The sequence below is a fragment of the Brachyistius frenatus genome, unplaced genomic scaffold (assembly GCF_029030835.1).
Source record: "Brachyistius frenatus isolate BFR_SWC_R1_liver_20210118 unplaced genomic scaffold, ASM2903083v1 Contig_33, whole genome shotgun sequence".
Classification (NCBI taxonomy): Eukaryota; Metazoa; Chordata; class Actinopteri; family Embiotocidae; genus Brachyistius; species Brachyistius frenatus.
Window position 1 is genome coordinate 2,891,302 of NW_027210632.1, and position 20,479 is coordinate 2,911,780.

General features: G+C 41.2%; 1 protein-coding gene across 1 annotated transcript in view; it reads right to left on the reverse strand.

Annotated features, from left to right (window-relative positions):
* Window positions 1-20,479, reverse strand: part of tmtc2a (transmembrane O-mannosyltransferase targeting cadherins 2a) — a 60,066-nt gene that overhangs the window by 17,958 nt on the left and 21,629 nt on the right. The window contains exons 2-4 of the mRNA XM_069700348.1: window positions 14,227-14,842; window positions 1,332-2,166; window positions 302-416 (exon numbers count right to left, since the gene is read on the reverse strand). Coding sequence (XP_069556449.1) covers window positions 302-416; window positions 1,332-2,166; window positions 14,227-14,842 — 1,566 coding nt within the window. The remainder of the gene's footprint in view (window positions 1-301; window positions 417-1,331; window positions 2,167-14,226; window positions 14,843-20,479) is intronic.

Here is a 20,479-nt window from a genome sequence, read left to right on the forward strand (position 1 = left end):
ACTAGGTACAAAGAGCCACAAGAGACAAGTTATTTCCTCTCTCTCTCGCTCTTGCATCAAGCCGTGCTCTGTTTCGCTTGCTTCATTCCTCCTGTATTAGATCTATTTCTGTTTGCCTTCTGTATGTTCTTCCTGCCTGTCACTCCATGTCTTTTTACGCCTTACCCCCTCTCCCTTTCTCACTCTGCCTTTCTTGTTCTGCTGCTGCAATCTTGAGTGATTAGATGGGAGGAATCAGAAGTCGTTCGTGTCAGGACTGCGCAAACAGGAGGAGGTGGAACGGGCCATCTTTAAAACTCACAGGTTATACAGCATGTCAGCCATGTTCCCTCGGTAGTGCAGAGCATTTCTGTACGCCTTCTCCGCCTCCACCATCTTGCCCTGGTTCTTCAGTACGTTCCCCAAGTTCCCCCAGGCTACAGGAGACACGTGTCAGTCAAAGGTTAGACAACAGAAAAACACAATGTCACTATTTGTTTAAAAATTTGTTGTTATTACCATCAATATTGTACTGCTTGTTTTCACTATTGTAATGTTATTTAGAGTTTGTTCTGTATTTAAATGTAACTATTTCCAAGCAATAAAGAAGCAGGAAGTCATATTGCCATTTTCTCTGTGGACTTCGTTTTGTTAAAGTTCACCAAGAAGCTGTCTGTTACTTTCTTGCATATGTTCCCACACACAGCCAGCAGAAAGACATGTATAATAAGTACGGTTGGGTATTGTTGCAGATGTTCAAAAATCAGTTTTATAATTTTTTTTGCAAACTTCTGAAATGTACTGGTTGTTTTCCTTCAGAAAAGTATGAATGATGCCCTATGGAGTTTAATAAATTATCTAACAACTCTGAGGAATTTTAAAATAGTTCTTTATTTGCCTCTGGGTTTACTAGTTAGCAGTGTTTGACCATGCCTTTCGTAGTCACTGTGGTGACAATAAATTCAAAACTATAGTACAATCAGCAAACTGACTTGGTAAAGTTTTCTCACATTAGCAACCATAAGCCTGCTTGAGGTCATTCCAGATCCAGGAAGGCTACAGTGGTAAAAACCCAAACACTGCATGTGTTAAATTCAAGTGCAGGATGTTTATATTGCTTGAGAATTAAACACTTTATTTGTAAGATGCAAAGGTTGTGAATGTGTTGTTTCTTCTTTGAAGTTTGACTGACTGGCTTCAACTCAGAAAGTATCGGATCAAAGAGAAAAAAATTCACAGCCAGCTTTTGGCTCTTTACAGTTTTTGAATGCTATGCAAAATCATTCAAGTCTGTCTTCAAGACGTATGGAGACTTACTACTCAGCACTAATGATAACTGATGGCCTTCTTACCTTTAGCAGGATTCACATTAATCCCAGACTTGTAGAGATTCTCCTCATTGCTCCAGTCTTTGTTTCTTTGAACAGTTCTTAGTCCATTCAGCAGGACTAGTCCAATACAGAGACTCAACACCAAGGCCTTGCAGCCTCTAGTCCTCAGTCTGACGTACAAGGTTCTTGCACCAGCAGCAACCAATAAACAAAAACCTATACTGGGGATGTATAGTACCCTCTCTGCAATTACAAAACCTACATAAAAGAATAGGTTGGTGGCTGGGATGAAAGGCAATAACAGGATGCCTAATGACAACAGTACTAGGCTCTCCGTAGGGGGGAGGGATGTCCTTGGAGGACAGCGGTGGAGTCCAGCTGACCCATTCAGGGTGGTCTTTGGCAACCACTGGTCTGTGTTATGGTTTGTGTCGAGGGCATGGTAACCATTCCCATTTGTGATGGATTTCCCATTAGTGACAAGGGCTTTCCCATTACTCTCCTTGGCTTTGGAGATGGGACCACGAAGGCCAAACAATGCCAAGAGGATAATTCCACCATAAAAGGCAACAGTGTGAAGGTTCCTCCAGTCGGCCAAGGACCTGACCAAGGGCACGGCATCCATGGACCAGTCAAAGCTGAGCTTGTCGGGGCAGAGCAGGAGCCAGGCGTTGGCAGCAGGCAGGTGGAGGAACGTCAGCGTTCGGGTGAAAATATGCGGCGAGTCGGCCGCAGGGTTGTCAGAGTTGGAGAAGTTGGGAGGCTTATTACCCATCCAGTAGAGGCGAGCTGACAGCAGAATCACTCCCCAGGAAGCCAGCACGCCAAGACTCAGCAAAACGCTGATGTTCTTTTTCTGAAAGGGAGGAGAGGAAATGCTAAAGAAAAACATTTAAATAAACATGTAGGTGAAAGCCACAACATTTTGTCCGTTCCAGAGCGCCTCCAGTATTTTCCATTCAGTTTATGTCAAATCTTTCAAGGTCTTTCAAGGCCTGAACCACAGCAAAAAGGTCCTATAAATGGATTTTTAGGCTCTCTGGACAACAAGTTATTAAGACTGGCATCTCCTCCCTTGTGATACGGTATCTGAGTATGAACATCTGGGGTGTGATTTATAATATAAAATCCACCTTTTCCCCCCCCAAAAAAAGGAAAAACTTAAAGAACTCCTTGATCTATCAATCCACTGCTGGAGTACATAGAAAAAGAAACTGTGCAAAGCTATCTCCGGAATGTTTTTGGTAGCTGTCTGGGGCTCAAACCGCACTCATGCACAATTATAAAGTTATCTGCAACACTGGCATACGCTCTTCAAATTAAAATGCACCAAAGCCAGAAACAACATCACTGTGTTTACGTGAAAATAGTGAACTATGACATATTCAGACTGGTGACAGACACACTGGGATTTGGACAGCTGTGCGCTGTAATGAATGTCACTTTCAGTGAACTGCAATACGATTGTTTATATGATGAAATAATCACTTCAAACGGAGTGTCATATTCAAAGCGGTGAAATATTGTTTTGAATTTCCCTTTGTTTTGCCAATAAATTCTCAAATGTCAAAAAGTTTTAGGATGGATAACAAGGGAAAATCCCCAAGTCCAAAATGAAAGAAAAGAGACAATTCAACGTTGTTCAATAATTTTCCATATATTAGTAATCCATTCTCTCCTCAGTTCTGACCTATTTTTGGTCAACTTTGAAGTAACGTTTAAAGCATGAGAGGCTTTGCTCCTAAGTCTTCCCTTGTTGCCTGTCGAGGTTGCAGTGAATGTGACTGGTAATCAGCTTAGGAGTCATTGTGTTGGGATGTAGATGCTGTTTACATCTCATAAGAGCATTAATGCTGAAGCATGAACATCATCAGGGCCTCAGTCACGCAACACCTTTCACCGAACTGGCAACTCTGTGCTCCCTGAAAATTAAACTGAATAAACCTTTTTATAAACTTCAACGTTCTGAAATAAGCTCTATCAGTAGCTGTATTGATGCGGCGCATTCCTGGAAGGAAACAGAAAGAACATTTGGTGGGTGACTCTTTAAAAAAAAACAGGAAAACATCTTTGATGCATAAATTCAATTCAAAGCCAGAGACAGGAATAATGTGATACTCCCCAGGGCCAAAAGTTGAATTAATTTCAGTTGCTTCACAATGGGCTGCATGGACATCTGCATGCCTGCAGTGTGAGCTCCAGCTTCTAAGATATGACAAGGTTGTACAATCCCAACCATGACTTCTTGACGTTCGATCACTGATTTGTTAAATTGCATTCGTTGGTGACAGCAGGGAGCGATGACAGCGACACATTGTTTGGTTTTCTGTCTGATGTAATGTCAGACTTCCTCAATACCACATTTTCATATGATGTTTTTTTAAATCAATTACTGCTTAAATCAATCATCAAGTAAGTCTGATCTTATTTCTTTTATTAGATGCTGATTAAACGTGAATGTCATATAGGCAAAGACTTATTGAGGGCGACAACCTGGTGCAGTCTTGACCAAGAGCCAACCCACTGTGATGTGACATCACTCATTGGCTTGTGAACTAAGGTTTTGAAGCTTTGAGTCTTGCATTTTGGCCGGTGCCATTTTGGCTTTTTGTTGCCAGAAGTGACCATATTTGGACGAGTTGGGGAGGAGTGAGGGTGGATCTGACTGACAACTCAAGGACACTACGTCCATTCACTTATACTTAAACCTTGACAGCACTCAAAGCATTTAGCTAATGATACCATATTAACTTTTGGAGAAGATTTTATGAGAGAATTTGATCCATTTTGAATGGGAGTCTATTGAAGCTGGAGGTTTTTTGGAGCCAGCGTCTAGTAGCCCACAGTGGTATCACACTTTAAGGCACTTTTGCATTGGCGTCACTTCTCAGAACAGGAGTGTATGTCAGTTTTTATATGCAGTTTATGTTCATAACCAAAAAAAAAAATCGTTGTTATTCCTGTTCGTCCCTTCTAAACACTACACATCACAATGAGTGATGATCACAGAGATGCTGCTCACTTCCTATTTTCTGAGCCCATTTATTATTTTACTGAGCACCGGTGTAATATGAACTGTATTTGAACCTGTCTTATGGGAATTAGAGCTGTGTGCACACACAAGTTCATGCTCACATACGTTAAGTGCTGTTTATACTATGTAATATCACTGCAGAGGACAAGAGTAGTTTACATATTTTTGGTCTAGTATTTGTGTTATCAGTATAGGCTTTGATATAACTGCTAATCACCATCAGAGCCCCAATAACTCAATGTTGATCCAGTGTAGCCCAACTTTTGCTTTTATCTCTGAAGTGAGTTTACTATATTATAGTCATAATTTAAACTCTGTTTGATCCACTTTGAATGAATTGCACAATAGACAGATGGATTTAAAAAAAAAAAAAAAAAAAGAAAGTAAGCTACACAATGCACAAAGAACAGATCAGTTGCCGCTCTTAACAGCGAGCAGGCTTGAGTAATCTCACGTGCACTCTCCGGCACCACAATGGAAAACAAAAGTTATCCATAACAAACCTATGAGGATTAGAATAAGAGGTTTATTATTGACTTGCCCCAACCTACTGGCACAAATTCAACTCTTGATTTCTTCAGATCTGAGATTCCTAAAAGATCTCTTTTAGGAAGTTAGAACTTAAATTCACGTAATAATAATATCAAGAGCCAGTTCATGGAGTTCAACATTTTGGAGTGCTCGAAAAGCCAGTGAGAAACTGACTGTGGAAAACAATTGGATATTGATTTGGACGCTGAAAGGAGGTACATAAAGGATAAGAGACAGTGCCTTTTACACAAAAAGGGGAATATGCTTATTGATGGATGAGCCCATATTGCCTGTCAAGGGAGGAAACTGTCTGAGAAATCCAATTCTGCTTGCTATTAGAAGATAAGCCAATTCCAGCAAAGAGAGTCATTTCTGGTATTTAGTTGAATGAGCTCCATTCTGCTCCTTGCTGCCTTGTCTATTTCTAAATCGTTAATTGACTTTGTGATCAATCACAAACACACACACATTCACGCACGCACACACACACACACACACACACACACACACACACACACACACACACACACACAACTCAAACTGCAGAGCGGAGGCTGGTCCTGCTTCTCAGTGATGTATGACCATGCATTCACAAACTTAGAAACAAATAACAGCTCTGAACGCAAGCTTTCTAATTAGTCTGTTTTCGAGGCAACAGTTTTGTTGAGAAATGAAATAGAAGGAATTGGTTTTGCTGAAGTCTGTTGTGACCTTGCCTTCTGTAATCAGTTAAAAAATAGATCTTCAACAACCCAACATTACCCTCTTAACAGCTGAATCATTCCCGTCACAACTGCACCCTTTAATTACTAAAAAAAAAAATGCTTTAACCTCTCTGCTTTGCAGTTGATTTATAAAATAAGTCCTGAATTGTTCAGGGCCTTCAGTAACAGCTCTTTGTGCTTTTTGTTTAAAACTATACCATTCTCTAATTGTACTTTAATTATGAGTGAGAACATTGGCTTGATTCCTAAAATAAAAAAATTATTATAATCATAAAAAGGGCACCTAAAGTTGTCACGCGTATCTACGGATCTACTCTGGGAATTAAGTTTTAAATATATCTGCAGGCAAACTTGGACAAAATAACTCTGGACATCTTTTTCATGGAGCGCATTTTGACTCCAGGCAGGACAAGCGCAGGTGTAACTAATCACATTAACGATGCTTCAACCACGTTCGAGTCTGCCAGTAAGCTGCAGGACACCAGGGCCCTCTTAATCAAGGTTATGAGCTACACTTGTGTTTAGCCAGCCGACATGACTTTGGAAGTAAAAAGAAAGAAATGACAAATTTCAGTACTGCTGAGGGTTTTTTTTTTCTTCTAAGAAAAGAAGCAAACTATGTTACAAAGGTAGTAAGTTATCGTTTCACACACGCTTCATATTATCAGACTGATTTGTCTGATTTATTGCCTCCGACCAAAGAACCGAAAGGACGATTCAAGTGTTTCTAAAATTGTAATCATTCTTGCGTTGGGTATTGTGAAACGCGACTTTATGGTTTTAGTGCAGGTGTGGTGTAAATTTTATTATCCACCCAAGTCCACGGTGAACCGTGCAGAACCTTGTGGACGGCCCCAAATTTGAGACGATTACTGTCCACACAGTGAACATGCAGAGTGCATGTGCAACAAAAATAAACTCGACACTCAATGTGTGCTCCCAATGGACTTTCATGGTGTTTGCATTGTATTCTGCACCCTCAGTCATGTTTTTGGTTGCATACACTTTTTTCTCTTTGACTTTTTCATGCAGTGCTGACCAACACAACAAACAAAGCTTTTCTTCTGCAGTCACGCAGTTGCCATCATCTTTTCTAGTGTACATGTATGGAACACATCGATGTACGCATAACCCCTGATTGTAGTACAAGTAAAAGCATTTGCAAGTCCAAAGAAAGTAGCCCCCTGGATGAGCTATTGTGGCTAACGACAAAATACATCCGTGGCAATTTGCCAGCTAACCACATGTATTTTAACAGACTTCATGTTTGTAAAATCTTCCCAACAAAGGTAGTCAGTACAAAATTAGCATAGCCCATGGTGGGAATGGTTGAGACATGCAGGAATTTTCTTTCAAATTAAAAGTCTCGGATGTCTGCTAACAACCACAAATTCTTATAACTTCTGCAAATAATGATAAGACATCACATGATGCAAAGCCATCCATGCTGTAGCCGTGTTTTCTTGTGCACCACAACAAAGGAAACAAATACAAGACAAATCGCCAATGTGTTCTTAAAGTTTCAAGGAGGACTCCGATTTTTAGATTTCACCATTTCCAGTCTTACTTCTGCCCAAATGAAACCTGGGAACCAGTTCTAACGACGACTGATTAGCCTGCATGAGTATCTGTGTGAATCCACGGAGGACGGCTGGCAGAATCCCCAGCCAACTGTCAGACGTAACGTCCTGCTGGCTCCAACCCTTTGAACCTAATGCTCTATCTTCTCCACTTTGGATCCTCATTTGGAAATTCAGCCTCCATTTCCGTGGCTTTCTCTCTAATACTTTTTATTCTCTTTCATTTTATTATCCACTTTCTCTCTTGCATTAACTCTTCACTCATTCTCTCCATCTCTCTCTCTCTCTTTCCGCACATAAAACGTACAGCATTTAGCCCCCGGGCTTTTATCTTTAAACTGTGCCATTCATTATTAGCTCTCGTTTCATTAATCCCAGAAGTGTGTGGTCTGCCTGTTGACACTGTAGCGTGCCGAGTGTTTAAAGCATGTCTGAAGAAACAGCGGACTACGGCTGACTTGTGCACTGTTTAAAGCTGCTGTGGACTGACGCAAGACAGCAGGGGAACGATCTTCCGGACTTTTCTTGTTAAAGTCGTGTCCGATTTAAACTGCTCATAACTCTTTCCAGCATACTGCGCTGATCATGCACAGCATTTTTTGGAGTCCTTGTTTGAAACGTTTAAATTCAAATCGTATTATATTATCCTGTTTCGAGAACTTAATGTTCAAAAAGAATGTCCAAAAAATAGACAAAATACTTTTCTTTCAGAAAGTTTTTCAATTTGAGATACATTTAAAACAGAAATGCCGAGCTACAGTGGGCGATTCTTTCTCTGTGACATCTGCATGGAAAGACCTTCAAAGTTTTGGACACAGTGTGTTTGTGCAACACACATCCAGCAGGCCTCATATTTGATGCATTAGCAATGACATACTAAGTTGTGATGAAAGGTACAATGAGGCATGCATCAAGTTCTTTTTCCAGCCCTCTAATGTGTTCTGGATTGTGCTGACTTGGCGCAACCCATCCAAGTCATCAGACAGCAACATGGCTGGCACTGAGAGGGACGACTTTGATAGAGTGAACCAATTACCCCTTAGTTCCCCCCATGAAAGCCGTGCTGCTGCTGACACACAGACCCGTAATGACATGGGTCACAGGTTGGGCCTTTGCATACCGTCCACGAGGATGGCTGATCAAAGAATGGGAGCCATCCGTGTTAACTTGACGTTTAAAGAGCTCCCTGCTTGAGTAATGGAGGGACATCCAAAACAGAGAGGGGCTTAGAAAAACACAGGGTTCCTTGGTGCTCTTGAAGAGATGTCATGCATCTGATTTAGATTAGTTTGCCGGATTTTTTTTCTCAATCACTATCATCAATTCATTTGTGCTATTGAAGCTGATTAGTAACAGATTAAATGCATGTTCAAAGTAAAAGAAATTACAATGGGCCTCTTGATAGAGCCACTCATACAAAGAGAATCACATTGAATTGGTCCTTGGAAGTGATTTAAGGCTTAATTTACATGTAACTCGTATATGATTAAATTCAGATGGGTTTGTTGATTTACACTTACACATACAGTATCTCCGTTGGCGTGATGATACTCTCTTGGTTTTGCGATGCAAAACTGTGCTGGCCCTACGCCAACCCAGTGGGTAGCACCTGAAGCTGTTTAGTGACTGAGAAAAACGCCAGAAGAATAATTTGTGCCTTTAAGTATCAACAATTAGCACTCTAGCTAGTTTAAATACCTGTAAACACAAATACATGGAGGGAGGTTTTATTGTTTTCACATGCTCTTGTGTGCTACCTGACCATGCAGATCAATCACTAGTCAAAAATAGTCAGGAATCAGACAAAGACTAACGGCCCAGTCAACAGTGTTGAAATTGCTGGAACTTCTTTTTGACAAGTGTAATTTCAGCTGCCATGTGATTCTGCCGAAACACACACTGTGAGTGCTATTTCCACAGACCACTCACTGATGTAATTGTTTGGAAGGATGAAAATTCTATGTGCATTGAATTGATGACTGCGTTTACACCTTTTTAAACGTTTGGTGAGAACGCAAGCAATGGAATTTCTACCTGTCTTGAAGGCTTCTTGGAACATTTTATGCTCGCTTGCTTTGCTGAGAGTTTATATATGTCGAATCTGTGACTACGTGCAGAGAGTTCGTTGAATCCATCATGTTTTTTCCTGTATATAGCAACATTTCTGAGTGGTCCAGCCATGTTATATGCCATTATCAACATTTCCTCACCAAGAAAAACATTTGTTTAGGATTTTTTTTTTTTTAATATATTTTAATATAAATGATTTCAGTTTAAATAAGTTCCCAAAGTGGACAAAAATGTGTTTTCTTCTTCGAATGACACAATCCCCTTTGCCCTGTTCTCGTACTGGGCCACTGTATCAAACCATTTGTTGTTTATTTCTGTCATGGTACTGCATAGCTTGGGGAGCTTTGGGAATTTTTCTGATACTTTTTTGGGTCCATGAAACCTCCAGTGATCAAAATTTTTGTTCTTGTCTGCTGATGTTACACAGCGGGACACACAGCTTTGGGTAACATTTATGTGAACGAGCAAAGCATGTAACCTTTTAAACAATTTAGTATACTTATAAAGGCTGTGTTGATGTTGAGACGAGTTTGTGCAGTAAAGAGTGTTTACTGAATCTGACTTGGAACACTCACAGAAGTAAGAATACAAACATCCACAGGAATGCTGACTAAAGAGCAGAAACCTTCAACGGCGGGCATCGTTTCACAGCCGAGTGCTTCTGTCACAGGATAATTGGCATCGCATTCATCAAGCTGTCGGGTGGTTAAACTGAATTTAATCTGTATCTCTGCACCGTGCATTGAGACAAATGAGAAGTCCATAACACTTTAACTGCAAACTGGTAAGGACACCATCAAATCCCCACATTGTCCTTGTGCCTCTGCTAAAACGCCAACTGTCATCTTTCCCTTGGCTCTAGATGCACACCTTGAAGTTGCAGTGAGAAATTCAAAAGGTGTGGAGGGTTAGGGTTAGGGGAAGTGAGCCAGCTAATCCACTCTTATTTTTCTTGATTAGCTATATAATATATATATTTAATGTCACACATTTGGTTTAGAGCTTTTCATGCATGACTTTATTTGAAAGGTGTAATCACTGACATCTGTGTTTTTAAATTAAGTAAATTCTTAAAATTCCAGTTTAACATTTAAACAAACAGCTTTTAATGAAATCTATGTTGATTGCTGCAAAGAGATGTTGCCTTTTTCTTATACCAACCAACCTGGGCTCTGTGTAAAGCCTGGAGCTTCATTCGTCCACGTGTTTGTTATTGCCACTGACAAACCAAGAGTGGAGGCAACAAAGACATTATGTTCTTATAATCCTGGGGTATAACTCATTTTGTTTTCCCAGTAGACTGCGGCACAAATCCCACACCTTCCTTTGTCTCCATATGTCTCTTTCTAACTCTCCCGCCGTTCTACCTTGTTTCATTTGAAATCTCATCTCGATCTGATTAGGGAGTTAATAGGATGAGAAATGGGAGTGCTGGTCGAAACACATCTGTCCCCTCTGATACACTGGAGCGCATTTGCATTTCCTTATTGTTTGTGGCTGCTGTGAGGATGCAGTCAGGTGATGAGATGGTGAGGATTTTTTATTCTTCCTTCAGCTTCATTTGGGAAGAAAAAGAAAAACGTTGATTGAGTATTGTTCTCGACCACTCATCTTTGCAGTCTCTCCAGCTGTGATCCAACTCAATCGCTACAGATTGTGTCTTAGTGATAGGATATGAAGCTAAGTCCTCTGTTCCCAAAGAGCTTTTAGGGCATTGTGGGTAAGAAAGGCCGAGGACAGATAAAGGATAGGAAGTGAGAACAAAGTTTCCCACTCCATTTCTTATTGCCTCTCCCTCTATATCCTTCTCTGTTTTGTTTTCCCATGTGTCCCTAGTTGTCTGGCTCCTAATCGAGGAAATGATTGGCCTTACGGTCGGCCCCAGCATGTAGCGAGCGCCCTGCCAAGATAACCGCGACTGGGCAGCAGAGGAGGGCATCGCCGGAGTGATAAATGAGCCAGATGTGCCAGGAGTGGCGGGTGGTGTTGTTGTGGGGCAGGGGGGGGGGGTTGGCACAGGGATGCTGGCCAGGGCTATTGTGTCTGGGCAAAGAGGTGGAGGCTGCTAATGATATCCCTGCTCCACTGTGTGATAAAATACACAAGGAAATGTGACTTTTCTTTACAGATTCTGACAAGCGCTGAGGGTGGTGAAATCTGTCAGACCATAATGTAACCGACTGGAAGAAGTTGTGGTTCCATTTCCAAGGCTGTGTCTTGACTTTATTGGTTTATACACAGGCAGACAAAAAAGGTGGACACATGATACTACAAAACAACCCTAATAGATACTAACATTTAAATGTCCCATATGCAGGATTTAGGTATTTTTAAACCAAAATTGATTTTGTGAATATATGCGTCTGGCTACGCTCCATTAAGGATTGTCTCCAGTCGTTGCATCCTAATGAGGGTAGACAGGTTGATTTTAAAACCATTGGATCAGCGTTTAACTGCATTGACCACCATGTGACCAATATTGTGCGCCAAAACTCACAAAGCTGTAAACAACAGTGAAAAGTGCAATGTCATAATGGTAAATGACCACTACAGACTTTGCAGACTCCAGCTTCAATTCCTCAACATTTGCTGACAACAACTGCTCGTATTGCTTCATCTAGCTCTACCACTGCCAACATTGTTGAAACTACAAGTAGAAACAAACGCTTGACTTTAACATCATCACACTTAACCTCCCCTACTGGTTGCTGATTGGTCTAACCCTTCAGAGTGGCTCTGGAAACCTTAATGCAAACAGAGTTTCCAGGCTATAATCACAGTGAAAATTGAAGCTGTGAGTGATAGGTGGGTGGATCCAGGCAAGGATTTAGGGTGACATATTGGCAGAAATGGAATATAGTCATCTTAAGTAGGTTTTCAATAATGTATAATCACCTAAGACTAAGACTCGTTGTGTCTTTGCTATTTTAAAATAAGCCCTTCATATCTACATATACAGCAGGTCTTCTTCTGCGGAGGCAGCTATGTTTTTCCGTCACATTTTACAGTAGCCCAGAAGGGACAAAACAAACACTAGCTCGAGAGAGAGAGGGCTATTTGCAAGTTTTGAGACCACCGTAGATCCTGCTTAGAAGGTAAGGGTGAGTCAGTGGGTGTCGAGTTGTTTGCAATCTGCAACCTCACCTCTAGATGTCGCTAAATCCTATAAACTGCTCCTTTAAAGTGGACATTTTGTCAGTAAAGTTTTTAAATTTTCCTTTTTTCCAGTCTTTTTCATTGTTGTTGAGAGAGTGTCAGACATGTGTCCGATTCAACAGATGAAAGGACTGTAAACATGATAATAACTAATAATTCACACCTGAGAATGCTTCAGAGAAGTAGTGGAAAAATTGTATGTGCTAAGAGGTGTTTCAAACCTTACTAAGGGACAAATATTACAAAAACTGGATTTTAAAAGGTTCATTCATTGTCTTTTTCCTTTCCTTTCTGGTCTCTAGTTTGCATTTATGGTTATATTTGACTGACTCATCATTTGCAAATGAGTACACCTTTATACCTCCTGTGTAACCACAAACATAGTGTCGCAGCTTTACTCGATGACTATACAATCTGAAAGACAGGTGTTGCCCTGCTAAGAACTCGCGGTTATGAAAGCACTCACACTTCACTCACTCCTCCCAAGCACAGAGGAGAAAGAAAAAAAACATACTGTAACTCCTTCTCCCTGCCTTCTCTGATCTCTCTGGGCCACTCACTGCAAGCCCTTTAATAACAGTTGTGGGTTATCATTCTGCCAGAAACAACTCGGAGAGAAGCTGCCCCACAGGTGCGGTAAAGTCCAGCACACTTGTAGGTAGAACGTGTTTTCATTTGAGTGCTGGCAGCATAAATAAGACGGTCATGCACAAGTTTGCAAAATGAGGTTAGTTCGTACGAAACAGAAAGCTCCACAGGACATTTGTGAAGTGCTAAACATGGTTACATCACAAACCTTGCAACAAACTGAGGTATTTATAGATGTTTCCACAAGAAGAAACGACTGTGAAAGAGATCCTCATGTGCACACATACAGGTTCAGAGCCAGACTGTCCTTGCTCAATAAACCCAAGGGGATTTTTTATTACGCTAGTTATGTGTTTTACGAGGGCCATCATGCTGACTGAGGAGCAGTTCCTCTAATCAAATGTGGAGTGATTGTGCGAGGAGACTTTTCAGTCAAACACTGATCCCCATAATCAGATGATTCACGGTGTCAAGGTTGTCCTCCTCAAATAACTTTAATTTGGAAGGGGAAAATGGAGCCCTGCAGAGCTTGCCTTGAGAGGAAACATGTGTTGTGTGCGTGTACATTTTTATATGTTTGGATAGCGTACTCGACAAGTGGACCAAATAATATCCCAGAAGGATGTGTGTTTTTCTGTGCATGCCTTTTGTCACCTTAAAATGAGAAAACAACTCACCCCAAAAATAGCTTTTCCAGCTCACGCTCCATTTCCACGAATGCACATGTGCACACACATAATGAGGCTGAGATCCTAATTTAGATCTCCTTGCATGAATGTATATCTATTTACTGCAGCAAATTGAAGCTGCTGGCAGTATGGTGAGGAAGTGGGAAACTTCCCTTCTACATACATTTTCTTCCTGTGTAGCAGAATCACATGAGGAAAGCTTATTCATGCACCAACTGTGAGGTCTGCACAAGCAAACAGCTTTCCTAATTACACTCCTAATGAAAAGCAAACACACAAACAAAACCATGTTGAGTACACACACACACACACACACACACACACACATACACACACACAACTTAATCCGCCATACAGGAACCATTAACAGCCAATCGGTTGGCTGAGGTTCACCTTTGAAGGCAGGAAAAGGAAACTGGATATACAGAGATGCCAAGACATCACACACACACACACACACACACACACACACACACACACACACACACACACACACACACACACACACACACACACACACACACACACACCGCATTCATTTACCTTTCCCAATAGGAGAAGTAGTGCCTGGCGAAACTGGAGTCTCTGGAACACAAAGAGGTCGTACACGGCCGACACAGCCAGCACCGTCACCCCCTGCTCCTTCCACAGCATGCTGGCCGCCGCACACCACAGGCTGCCCAGCATCCAACCCCAGCACCTGGTGTCCACATTGCCACCATATTGCCTGCTCTGGAATGCCCCATGTGTGTCCCTACGGAGTCCACAGTGTCTCACATAGCAGAGAAGAGACAGCAAGAAAAACAAGGCAGCGCCGACGTCCGCCCGCCCCACCACACCAGCGACTGCTTCAGTGTGCACCGGATGAGAGGCAAAGAGAAGGCCTGCTAAAAGGCTCCATGGTCCCCCACCCAGCAGCGGGCGACTGAGGGCTGTCACAAGAGCGGTGACAAGGCCGTGCAGCACCACGTTGAGCAGGTGGTAGCCCCAGGGGCGCAGGCCGTGAAGGGTGTAGTTGAGGCGGAAGGAGAGGGTGCAGAGCGGACGAAAGGATTTGTGGCTGCCGCTGTGAGTGAGCAGGGTGCCCCAGAAGTCGTCGTACAGGATGTTGGTCCATGGAGTCTCAGGAAGAAGGTCCTGGTTGGTCTTGATGGCTCGGCTGAAAGACAGCAGAAGGACATTAATCGAAACCATCAAGTTCATACAAATAGTTTCAGTATATGTAACACAACTAATGCTTTGTTATAATTTTTCGGTTATTTTTTTTTTTTTTTTTTTATCTTTTCCTCTGATAGTTTTTTTACTCCATTTTTGTGTGCTTAATGTCACTACAACCAACTACTTTTTATATTCAAGTAGTCATATTATCGACATAAAAAAAAAATCGGATTGCACCACCTTAACGCTCAGTAGTTGTTGTTTTTTTATTACAGTATGCGAGTATAAATTAAATAAATGTGTTTAATTTGCAAAAGTATTTTTGTTGAACCAACCTAAAACAAAAAAAAAACCATCCACCTGCATCATATGTGCAGTACGGCCTCATGTGGAGTAATACATTTTCCATCTTGCTGATGATCCATCCACTCATAAGTGAAATTTAATTGACAAATGCAATGAAAACTCCAAATGTAATAAACAGGACACAGAGTACTTAAATAGATACACAGACACGTGTGCACCGTTGCTCCTTCACACACACAGCATGTAAATATGTCACAGGTACCTGCGCGCGAGCGCGCGCACGCACACACACACACACACACACACACACACACACACACACACACACACACACACACACACACACACACAGACAGGTGGTTTCACACCCCGAGGCTGCTGTGGATTGTCATAATTAGCGGGTCATTACTGCGGGACATGAGCTGCATTCGTGTACACACGCAGGCTGCAACAAATGAGGCTCACCGCAGGGATTAAGAGTGATGAATGGGACGGGCAGATAGAATAACTCACAGCCGTCTGGGACAGTCCTCCACACTTTTCTTTTTACTTTTGGAAAGTGAAATTTGGATGAAAGATAAGGCCAGCATAGATGTTACACAGTGACTGTCAATAATGACAATATCTACAAATCTTATTTTCCTGACTCGCAGCAGCTTGCTGGAAGCAGGTGCCAGCAAGAGGAAAACTGGAAACACAAACAAAGCAAAACGGAAGCAGTCACACAGTCTGCAGTGAAACCAGTGTTTTCCCACACATTGTTAACTTTGGGAGTTCAACTTTTTCAACGTATTCAAGTCTATTGTTTATGCTACAATAAATAGAGCGTAAACAGTTTCGAACATTATGAAAGTTATTTGAATAAACTGAATCAGTGGTGCTTGAATGTTATAATCAGTCAGATGAGATTGAGCGAGTGTTGCTCTGTGATTTACTTTTACTACGTTAATAGACCTAAAACAGCATGTGTCACTGAGCGGTTGAATGAAATCAATCAAAGACCATCAGCTTTCTGCAATGCTGCTGAGCGAGCGGCCTCAGACTGGAAAGCTGGATCAGGATCAGATTATTTTAAACTGCCTTAAAGGTCCATGTCTCCAGGTCCAGGTTCAGTTGAGTCATTATTCAAATATAAAAAAGTCAACTTTCTAACATGTTTTATTTGTCAGATCAGTTCTAAATCAAGATTTTGTCACTGTTCTGCCACTGAACTGTTGACTTTCCTCACAGTTTCTAGCCGGTTTCTCTACTCAGCATGTGCTTCAGCTCCAGTGGTTATACTGATAATAGTCAAAACAAATTTAGATAGCCATCTTTAAATAGAAATGTCACATCATGCAGAGGTGCCCTTGCAGAAGCACACAATCCTCCATAAAGTAAAAAGTTATTGAGAAAACATTGTGACAGCATAAAAAAATAAAAAAATAAAACAACATTTCAAATTCCATTTCCTTGAAGCTCTGAAGCCTTTTGGAAGAACATGAAGCTACAAAATGCTGACAATAACATAACGATAAGGAGAAAGTGAAACAGGTTCAAGGTTGAAACAACATCCCATGAAGGTTGGGCAGATTTTAAATAACAACAGCAGTGCGAACAACACAGTGATCCTGTTGTTTGTCTTTGCTGTTGTTACATCTTAAAAGGCAAACTACAAATTTCAGAACATTACAGTGTTTCTACAGAAAATCTGCAGTGTTTGGCAGTTATTTATTTCTGATTTAGACAAAACCACCATGTAAATACCCGAGGATAACGGTTAATAAAGCTTTGTATTACTGTGTTACAAGTTCAAACTTATCTCCACAAACCAAATTAAAAACTAAATTAAGACCGTTTAATAACCTTGAATGGAGTGCACAGTCACACAGAAAGAAGATAATAGTTATTTGATGCAAAGTCAAATATCACAGAGGCAGAAAGGGTTTTAAAGACGGGCTTCACGCTGTAGATAATACAGCCCAACGTGTAGGTGACTGAGGCAAACAAAGAAAATCTCACAGTAGATCGCACAACGTGTAAATGTAACGGAAAAAATTATAAAAGAAAACCCACAACACGAGAAAACTGCAGCACACTGCTGGAAGAAACCATTAAAACATGATGAATTTATAGTATACAGATAATCAAAAGGAAGCCAAGCCTGCTGATCTGTGTGCTGACATGCCAATTAAAAGCAGCCAGAAGAAAGACAATGAACAGAGACATAACAGCTTGTTTTATCCTCCGAGGACAACACTACTCAGGCTGTTTTTTTGTTGTTGTTTTTTTTTTTTACCAGGCGACATATTTTATTTGCATATTGTAACAAGAAACCTGGGTTATGTGAGCATGAAAAGGCATCAGGTTTTGAATCACACTGACCCAGTGGCAGCTTTCCCCGTCTCTCTCTCTCTCTCTCTCTCTCTCTCTCTCTCTCTTTCTCTTTCAGGGTTTGATTATCATTAGCAGTGTTTCTGTGTTTGTGCATGGCAGCACCAGAGCAGGAAAAGGACAGCAGAAGGAGGCCAGTTGGGGACTTCCTTTGTCTGGAGACTGTAACTATATAACAGCTGGGTGCATAAAGAGAGGACAGGAGAGAGAGCTGCCTGTCTGTGAAAGCACATGGGATAAAAGATTGACATCAAAGCAATTTTTTTTTTACAAAAATCAAAGGATAGAAAACCAGACATTATCCTGTGTCAAAGCGACAACTGCTCAATGAATTAATTTAAATGTTTTTTCCTTCGTGCCTACAGCCCTGTCATCGCATGAGCTGTAGTAAATTCCTCCATTTCCCCGGATTGTTCTGTCAGGGAAAAGCGAGTGTGTGTTTCTCAGGCTCTCGCTTACAGTGAAAGCCCGAGTGGCGCTCTCCCCTGTCGGATATTTCTAAGGACCCGGTGCATTACATCATTCAGTTTACCAACCCTCTTCCTCTTTTTACTGTAGTTTCGCAGCGAGCCATTATTTATAAAACATTTTACAGTCCCACTCCAGTGCTGAGGTATGATATGAGACTCTCGATACCAGAACAATAAACATTTTGAAATGGAATGATTATTAACACTGAAAGTTTTATTAATGCAGGATTTACTTTATCCTGAATGTATAAACTAAAACAGCCTCATATTACTAGGCTCAAAATATTGTGTCCATCTAGCTCTACAGTCGTGCTAATGCTTTCCCCTGTCCTGTCCCTTCAGGCATTTAGTTAGCACACTATCAAACCCAAACACAGCTCGCTTCACCCTCACCGAGCTCCCTTGCGTCCCCTGGCATGTCTTGGGTCTCAATACTCTTTGGTGATAAATAATTTAAATATTCAAATCAGCACCAACCACTCATCTCCCTCCCCGTCCCTGCCCAGCACTGGAGGATGAAAAGAATGCATTAGCCACGAGGGTTCAGGAACGTCTCGGTGCACGTGCACGCATGTGCCTGTAAAGGCTACAGGAAGAAATGGTTACATGCAACGTGTCCCGTCTTTGTGTTCGCGAGTGTGTGCATATGTGTGACAACACAGCCTGTGCTGATGGCTTCATTGAGGCCTGGCGCTGCAGCGGTGCAGATAGAGTGGTCTCCCGTAGTGATTGCTCTTACAGAAGGGGGTCTTTTGTATTCAGCCTTCGTATGTGGGGCAGGCAGGCTTCAGGGCACTCTATTCACAATCCCCAAAGTACAGGACGGGTTTGGTCCTTTCAGTTTTCTCCTTTTTTTTTTTTTTTTTTTTTTTTGGCGGAGGGAGGTAAAATCTGAAGGATTTCCACCGACTCTCAAAAGAGACATTAGTGGGCGGAGATTTTTTTTTTTTTCTTCTTTTTTTTGAGGTCCGTTTGTGTTGGGGTGAGGTCTTCTTTCACCTGTCCGCTCCTTTTAGAGGGGAGAAAATTGGCCGTCTTTCAATGTTTGGCTATGTGTCTTTTCAATATGCAAATGAGGCACTCCACCGCCTCCCAAGCAGCAGTGATCTCACCACCAGTGATTTGCTTTTTCATGTGCTGTGGCTGCCTTCAGACACACACTAGGCCTTTTTTTGTTTTGTTTACAGCCAGCAGGAGTCTTATTCTTACACTGATTGTGAAAAATATAATGGACAGACTTTTCAATTCATTATTTAGTCTCTAAAATGTCAAAGCCAATGATAAATACTATCCACCAAAACTTTGATATTCAAATTGCTCTTCTTACCAAATTATATTTATTTATTTACACTGATAGAAAACGTTTTGGGAGGCTTAAGCAAGAAAATGCTTGATGCAGACATTCAAGCCAAACATACTGTGACTGTGTACTTATTGTGCAGCAAAAAGGTTGAACCTTTGAATCTACCAGGATGCTTTTTCAGTTTCCATTTCTATGCTCAGCACAGCAGATTAAAACACACAGATGTTTCAGTGAAGCTTTCACCAGCTTCAGGATTAAGTCTTTTCAGCCTGTCACTAGCAATTTGTGTTAATCAGCTCATTGCCAGCAGGTGCATTGAGTGGATACCTCTTAGAAGAGGTAAGGGTTAGGTTAGGGTTAGGGGTGAGGGTTGGGGGTAGGTTAGGGTTAAGGGGTAGGGTGAGGGTTGGGGGGTAGGTTAGGGTTAGAGTTGAGAGTTGGAGTAGGGTGAGGGTTGGGGTTAGTTTAAACCACTTATGTGACCACTTCCTAATATTTAAGGCGATGAAAACTACTAAGCTTCTTACTTTGGGTGATGAAATCTTACATAAATGCACCAGTTTCTTCGTAAGTAAGAACACTTTTGGATCTTTCACATCAAATATTTCTGTATTTGAGTTTTTTTGATGTGTACTTAATTTTGTGTGTACTTTTTTCACTAATTTAATGTGCTCGGGCAATTGGAAACAGATGAGAATAATTCCATGCACAAATCAGATTACAGCAATTTGAGAGTCAGACCACGGGTGTCAGGACTTTCTCAATCAAATCTGATCAAACCGCACCTACACAGTCCTGATGAAGCTAATTCGCTAAATTAGAAAAAACTGGATAATCTCTCAATAAAAAAAACTTTTCAAATATATTAACTATACTGGCTGTATGGGCTTTGAAAAAACTCTTCCTAATGGATATCAGCAACAAAACACTTTTTTTTTTTTGTGGATGACAAATCACAATGAACTTGTTTGATATCTGAAATCATCATGTTTGTGCAGCCATAGTGTATTTCAGAATGCTCCTAAACACACTGTAACAAGGTGGCATATGATTTATGCATTTTTTTTTAACAAATTTAAGTTTTACATTTTAGAATTACATTATATTTAGGTGTATGAATATGTGTTATCATATTGAGTGTGCATGGTGATAGGACTCTTCTGCCTCTTCCTGCAGGAGCTCGCGG